The 7,500-nt window shown below is 37.5% G+C and overlaps 1 protein-coding gene across 1 annotated transcript in view; it reads left to right on the forward strand.

The window, feature by feature from the left end:
• The first annotated feature begins 5,118 nt into the window (after positions 1 to 5,118).
• LOC118761745 (putative ankyrin repeat protein RF_0381) overlaps positions 5,119 to 7,500 on the forward strand; it is a 23,520-nt gene continuing 21,138 nt past the window's right edge. Inside the window, exons 1-2 of the mRNA XM_036499893.1 lie at positions 5,119 to 5,413; positions 6,242 to 6,287. Of these exons, the coding sequence (XP_036355786.1) occupies positions 5,274 to 5,413; positions 6,242 to 6,287 (186 nt within the window). The 5' untranslated portion in view covers positions 5,119 to 5,273. The remainder of the gene's footprint in view (positions 5,414 to 6,241; positions 6,288 to 7,500) is intronic.

Consider the following 7,500-nt stretch of genomic DNA (forward strand, 5'->3'; position numbering starts at 1 on the left):
AAAAAATCGAGGAGGAGCCCCAGCATGGCCGCAGTCTCATGACTGAAACAAGTAGAAGAGAGAAAGAAAAAGAAAGAGAAAAATGAAGAGAAGAATAGAAGAAAGGAAAGGAAAATTGAGAGAGAACTATAGAGAAGACAAAAGAGAAACGAAACAGAGAAAGAGAGAGAGAAGAAAGGAGAGAGGAAAAGAAACAAGAGAAAGAAAGAGAGAAATAAAAGAGTGAGAGAGAGGAACAAGGATAAAAAGAAAACGAGAGGGAGAAAGAAGGAGAATATAGGGAGAGAGCAAGAAAAGAAAGAGAGAGAGAAAGAAACGAGAGGAAGAAAGAGAGAAATGAAGGAGTGAGAGAGAGGAAAAAGGATAAAAAGAAAACCATAGGGAGAAAGAAGGAGAATATAGGGAGAGAGCAAGAAAAGAAAGAGAGAGAGAAAGAAACGAGAGGAAGAAAGAGAGAAATGAAAGAGTGAGAGAGAGGAAAAAGGATAAAAAGAAAACGAGAGGGAGAAAGAAGGAGAATATAGGGAGAGAGCAAGAAAAGAAAGAGAGAGAGAAAGAGAGAAATGAAGGAGTGAGAGAGAGGAAGAAGAGCAAAAAGAAAACGAGAGGGATAAAGAAAAAGAGAAAAGCGAGAGAGCGAAAGAAGAAAGAGAGAAAAAAGAAATGAGAGGAAGAAAGAGAGAAATGAAAGAGTGAGAGAGAGGGAGAAGCATAAAAAGAAAACGGGAGGGAGAAAGAAGGAAAGAAAGCGAGAGCGAGAAAAGAAAGAGAGAGAGAAAAAAACGAGAGAAAAAAGAGAGAAATGAAAGAGTGAGAGAGGGGAAGAAGGATAAAAAGAAAACGGGAGGGAAAAAGAAGGAGAAAAAAACGAGAGCGAGAAAAGTAAGAGACAGAAAAAAAACGAGATGAAGAAACAGAGAAGTGAAAGAGTGAGGGAAGAGATTGCAGTTTCCCCAGGTTGTCCATACAACCCTGAGGCTGATGTGGTCCTGTGGTCTGAAAAGGCCCAGAAAATTATGATAATTGAACGAAAAGTCACGTGGGGAGCCGGTGGTAACGAGGCCCATGAACAGAAGTGTGACAGATATAAGAGACTTCTGCAGGATTGCAGGGAGAAGGGATGGCAGGTATGGATATTCCCAGTCGAGGTTGGCTGTAGGGGATTCCTTGCCCAGTCGGCAAGAGTGAGAGAGAGGGAGAAGCATAAAAAGAAAACGGGAGGGAGAAAGAAGGAAAGAAAGCGAGAGGAAGAAAGAAGGAGAAAAATCCCTGAGAGCGAGAGAAGAAAACGAGAGAGAAAAAGAAACGAGAGGAAGAAAGAGAGATATGAAAGAGTGAGTGAGAGGAAGAAGGATAAAAAGAAAACGAGAAGGAGAAAGAGACAGAAAAAAGCCTGAGAGCGAGAAAGGAAAGAGAGAAAGAAAGAAAAGAGAGAAAAAAGAGAGAAATGAAAGAGTGAGAGAGAAGAGGAATAATAAAAAGGAAAACGAAAGGGAGAAAGAAAGAGAAAAAAGCGAGAAAGCGTGAATAAAACGAGAGGGAAAAAGAAACGAGAGAAACAAAGAGATAAATGAAAGAATGAGAGACAGGAAGAAGGATAAAAAGAAAACGAGAGGGAGAAAGAAGGAGAAAAAAGCGAAAGAGCGAGAAAAGAAAGAGAGAGAGAGAGAGAGAGAGAAAAAGAAACGAGAGATTAAAAGACAGAACTTAAAGAGTGAAAGAGAATAAGAAGAGAAAAAGAGGGAAAAAGAAAGAAAGAAAGCCTGAGAGCGAGAAAGAAAAGAGAGAGAGAAAGAAAGGAGAGAACAAAGAGAGATATGAAAGAGTGAGAGAGAAGAAGAATAATAAAAAGACAACGAGAGAGAGAAAGAAGGAGAAAAAAGCGAGAGAGCGAGAAAAGAAAGAGAGAAAGAAACGAGAGTAAAAAGAGAGATATGAAAGAGTGAGAGAGAAGAAGAATAATAAAAAGACAACGAGAGAGAGAAAGAAGGAGAAAAAAGCGAGAGAGCAAGAAAAGAAAGAGAGAAAGAAACGAGGAAAAAGGGTGAAAAGAAAGAGTGAGAGAGAGGAAGAAGGATAAAAAGAAAACGAGAGGGAGAAAGAAGGAGAAAAAAGACTGAGAGCGGGAAAAGAAAGAGAGAGAAACAGAAACGAGAGGAAGAAGGATAAAAAGAAAACGAGAGGGAGAAAGAAGGAGAGAAAAGCGAGAGAGCGAGAAAGGAAAGAGAGAGAGAAATAGAAACGAGAGGAAGAAAGAGAGAGAGAAAGAGAAAAAGAAAGAGAGAAAGACAATGAGGAAATGAGAGAGTAAGAGAGAACAGACAAAGAAAACGAGCGGAAGAGAGAAAAGAAAAAGATGGAGAGAGAGAAAGAGAAAAAGAAAGAGAGAAAAGAAAAGAGAGGGAGAGGGAGGAAGAGAGAAAAGAAAGAGAGAGAGAAAAGAAAGAGAGAGAGAGAGAAAAGAAAAAGATGGAGAGAGAGAAAGAGAGAAAAGGAAAAGAGGGAAAGAAGAGAAAAAGGAAATGACAAAGAGACAGAAAGAAAAGAGAGAGAGAAAGAGAGAAAAGAAAGAGAGAAAAGAAAAGAGAGAAAAGGAAACTGAGAGAAAGAGGAAGAGAGAAAAGAAAGAGGGAGAAAGAGAGAAAAGAAAGGGAGAAAGCAAGAGAGGAGAGAAAAGAAAAAAGTAAGTCCCTTAAAGGGAGAAAAGGAAAAGAGGGAAAGAAGAGAAAAAGGAAATGACAAAGAGACAGAAAGAAAGAGAGGGAGAGGGAGGAAGAGAGAAAAGGAAACTGAGAGAAAGAGGAAGAGAGGAAAGAAAGAGAGATAAAAGGAAGCGAGTAAGGGAGAGAGAAAGAGGGAAAAGAAAAGGAGAGAGATAAAGAAGAGAGAATAGAATAAGAGAGAAAAGTAAAGCAGGAGAGAAAAGTAAAAGAGCGGGGGAGAAGGAGAGAAGAGAAAAAGAGAGGGGGAGAAAGAAAGAGGGAAAGGAGGAAAAAGAAAGTGAAAGATAAGAATAGGAGAGGGTGAGAAAGAGAAAGGAGACAGAGAGGGAAAGAGGGTAATATAGGAGAGAAAAATGAGTGGGAAATAGAGAGAGAGGAAGAAAGATAGAAAAGAGAGGGAGAGAGAGAGAAAGAGAAAACAAAGAGTAAGAGACATAGAGAGAGAAAGATAGAAAAGAAAATGTGAGAGAATGAATGAAGAAGAGAGAGGAAAGGGAGAGAGAGAGAGAAAAGGGAAAGAGAGACAAGTAAAATAGAAAGAGGGTGAATGAGAGAAAAGGCAAAGAGAAGCAGAGAGACAGAGAGAGAGAAAGAGATAAAAGTAAAAGAGAAAGAGAGACGAAAAAGAAAAAGGTTGGGTGAAAGAGAGACAAGGAATAGTGAAGGAGACAGAGAGAGAAAGAAAGAGAAACGTAATAGAGAGAGAGATAGAGAAAGAGAAATTGAAAAAGTGAGAAAGAGAAAGAAAAAGAGAGAAACAGAGAACAGAATGAGAGAGAGAGGGAAAAAGAGAGAGTGCGAAAGAAAGAGAGAGAAGAAAAAGGGAAAGAGAAAGAAATGAAAGAGAGACAGAGATACGGAGAGAGAAAGAGAGAAGTTGAAAATAGAGAAAGAGAACGATAAGAGAAAAAAGAAAAAGAGAAAGAGGAAGGAAATGAGAGAGAGAAAGAGAGAAAAGGAAAAGATAAAGAGAGATAGGGAGAAGGAAAACCAGAAAATAAAAAGAGCGAGAAAAGAAGCAGAGAGGGAGAGAGCGAGAATAGAAAAAGAGAAAGAGGGAGAGGAAGGGAGAAAGATGGAAGATAAGAGAAGAAAAAGGTACTGAGAGAAATAAAGAGAGAAAATGAGAGAGAGAGAGAGGAAGAAAGAGGAAAAACAAACACTGAAAGAGAGAGAATGAGAGAAAAGAAAGAGGGAGAAAGAGAGAAAAGAAAGGGAGAAAGCAAGAGAGGAGAGAAAAGAAAAAAGTAAGTCCCTTAAAGGGAGAAAAGGAAAAGAGGGAAAGAAGAGAAAAAGGAAATGACAAAGAGACAGAAAGAAAGAGAGGGAGAGGGAGGAAGAGAGAAAAGGAAACTGAGAGAAAGAGGAAGAGAGGAAAGAAAGAGAGAGAGAAAAGGAAACTGAGAGAAAGAGGAAGAGAGGAAAGAAAGAGAGAGAAGAAAAGGGAAAGAGAAAGAAATGAAAGAGAGACAGAGATACGGAGAGAGAAAGAGAGAAAGAAAGAGAGAGAGAGAGTAAAAGAGACACGGAGAGAGAAAGAGAGAAAAGAAAAAGATGGAGAGAGAGAGAAAGAAAGAGGGAAAGGAGGAAAAAGAAAGTGAAAGATAAGAATAGGAGAGGGTGAGAAGAGAAAGGAGACAGAGAGGGAAAGAGGGTAATATAGGAGAGAAAATGAGTGGGAAATAGAGAGAGAGGAAGAAAGATAGAAAAGAGAGGGAGAGAGAGAGAAAGAGAAAACAAAGAGTAAGAGACATAGAGAGAGAAAGATAGAAAAGAAAATGTGAGGAATGAATGAAGAAGAGAGAGGAAAGGGAGAGAGAGAGAGAGAGAGAGAGAGAAAAGGGAAAGAGAGACAAGTAAAATAGAAAGAGAGTGAATGAGAGAAAAGGCCAAAGAGAAGCAGAGAGACAGAGAGAGAGAAAGAGAAAAAGTAAAAGAGAAAGAGAGACGAAAAAGAAAAAGGTTGGGTGAAAGAGAGACAAGGAATAGTGAAGGAGACAGAGAGAGAAAGAAAGAGAAACGTAATAGAGAGAGAGATAGAGAAATTGAAAAAGTGAGAAAGAGAAAGAAAAAGAGAGAAACAGAGAACAGAATGAGAGAGAGAGGGAAAAAGAGAGAGTGCGAAAGAAAGAGAGAGAAGAAAAAGGGAAAGAGAAAGAATGTAAGAATAGAAAGAGAAAGAAATGAAAGAGAGACAGAGATACGGAGAGAGAAAGAGAGAAGTTGAAAATAGAGAAAGAGAACGATAAGAGAAAAAAGAAAAAGAGAAAGAGGAAGGAAATGAGAGAGAGAAAGAGAGGAAAGGAAAATGGGAAAAGAGAAAAGAAAGAGAGAGAGAGAGTAAAAGAGACACGGAGAGAGAAAGAGAAAGAAAGACAGAGAAGGAGAAGGGAAAGAGAGAGAAAGTGAGAAAAGAAAGAGAATGAAAGAAATGAAAGAGGCGGATAGAGAGTGAGAGACAAAGAGTGAAAAGAGAGAGAGAGAGAAAATGGAATTTCTCTATTTCACATGTCCTCACTTTCTTCATTATAGATTCACCAAGGTGATGGAATGGGACAATGTCCTTTAATGTTTGCCTTTGAATTGGGCGCCAATAGAAGAATACTCGAAATATTGATTGAAGCAGGAGGAGATGTGGGAGCAATAGACTGCGAAGATGGTCGTACAGCTTTACATTGTGCTGTTGAAGAGTAAGTTGAGAATCAAGTAAAATCTGCAGATGTGTTTTTGTTTGTAAATTTGTTGCAATTGCAGACACAGGTTCAATATCCAAAGATGCCATAGTAAAGGGCAGTGGGACAGCAGCACAACAGCAGACTAGCAAACAACAACAACAACAAGCTTCTCTTTAGTCATCGACCCAATTCATTAGTCATTATTCAATCATAACAATCCCGATGACGATGATGACGATGACGATAACGACGATGATGATAGTGGTGATGTGGATGAGGATGAGGATGATGATGACAATGATGAAAATGATGATGGTGATGTTGACGATCATGACGATGATGATGATATTGATCATGATGATATTGATGAGGTCGATCTTGCTGTTGATGATGCTGTTGATGATGATGATGACGATGATGATGATGATGATGACGCAGGCGGTGATGATGATGACTCTGTTGATGATGATGGTGATGATGATGATGATTATGATTATAGTGGTAATGAATGATGATAATATTGATTATGATGATGTTGGAGATGTTGAAGATGATGGTGGATATGAACGATGATGATGATGATGGTGTTGGCAATGAGGGTGATGATGATGAAGGCTATGATGATGATGGTGATGATGATGAAGGCTATGATGGTGATGATGGTGATGATGATGATTGTGTCAATGATAGAGGTGGTGGCAATGATGATGATGGTAATGATGTTGATGATAATAGTGCAGGTGATAATGATGGTGATGATGATAACGAAGATGTTTCGTCTCAAAGCCAAAATATTTTCATATTTAATGTAAATTAGTCAATGTTTCTATCTTTTACTCTCAGTGATCAACTTCAAGTAGTGGAGATCTTACTATCACGGGGTTGTGACGTAAGTATCTTATTTATATCCTTTCGTATGTTCTACTGAAGAGGAAAGAATCTATTATGAGATTAATTTCGAAATTGATTCAATATAGAAATAACGAACTTTTTAAAAAACATTCTTTCGTCCGGCTTCTCCCGATTTCAGTTCTTCGTGATTTTTTTCTGTAGCGAGTAAATAATATGTGGAAATTGACGATTTAAAAGTCTGTTATCAGCAAATTGTCATTGAAATACTTTTCTTTAGCCCTTATTTATAAGTTGTTTGTAATTTAACTGTAAAGTTATTTTAATATGCTGCCACATTTTTTGATGGAATATTTTTTCTGTAAAAAAAACTTCATCCTATATTAGTATGTATATATATATATATATATATATATATATATATATATATATATAAATATGTATGAACATATGTATATGAGTATGTATACACACACACACACACACACACACATATATATATATATATATATATATATTATATATATATATATATATATATAGGCACGGGAATGGCTGTGTGGTAAGTCGCTTGTTTACAAACAACATGGTTCCGGGTTCAGTCCCTCTTAGTGGCACCTTGGGCAAGTGTCTTGTACTATAGCCTCGGGCCGACCTACGCCTTGTGAGTGGATTTGGTAGACGGAAACTGGAAGAAGCCCGTCCTATATATGTATATATATATATAATATATATATTATATTATATTAGAGACAAAACCACTATTATGCAAATCAAACAAAGAAAGACTTAATCCAATACATAAATTAATTTATATATATTATTTAATGTATTGGATTAAGTCTTTCTTTGTTTGATTTGCCTAATAGTGGTTTTGTCTCTAATTAATATTATATAATATTTTACTATAAAATTGGATTCAATCCTAAATCTGATTTTTCCCTGTAAATTTGGATTTATTCCCTAATATTTATTATTATATATATATATATAATATATATATATATATGTGTGTGTGTGTGTGTGTGTGTGGTGTGTGTGTGTGTGTGTGTGTTTGAGTGTGCGTGTTTGTCCCCCACCATCGCTTGACAACCGATGCTGGTGTGTTTACGCCCCCGTAACCTAGCGGTTTGGCAAAGAGATCGATAGAATAAGTATTAGGCTTACAAATAATAAGTCCTGGTGGCAATTTCCTCGACTAAATGTGGTGCTCCAGCATGGCCACACTCAAATGATGGAAACAAGCAAAAGAG

This window comes from Octopus sinensis, unplaced genomic scaffold (genome assembly GCF_006345805.1).
Source record: "Octopus sinensis unplaced genomic scaffold, ASM634580v1 Contig17015, whole genome shotgun sequence".
NCBI classification, from domain to species: domain Eukaryota; kingdom Metazoa; phylum Mollusca; class Cephalopoda; order Octopoda; family Octopodidae; genus Octopus; species Octopus sinensis.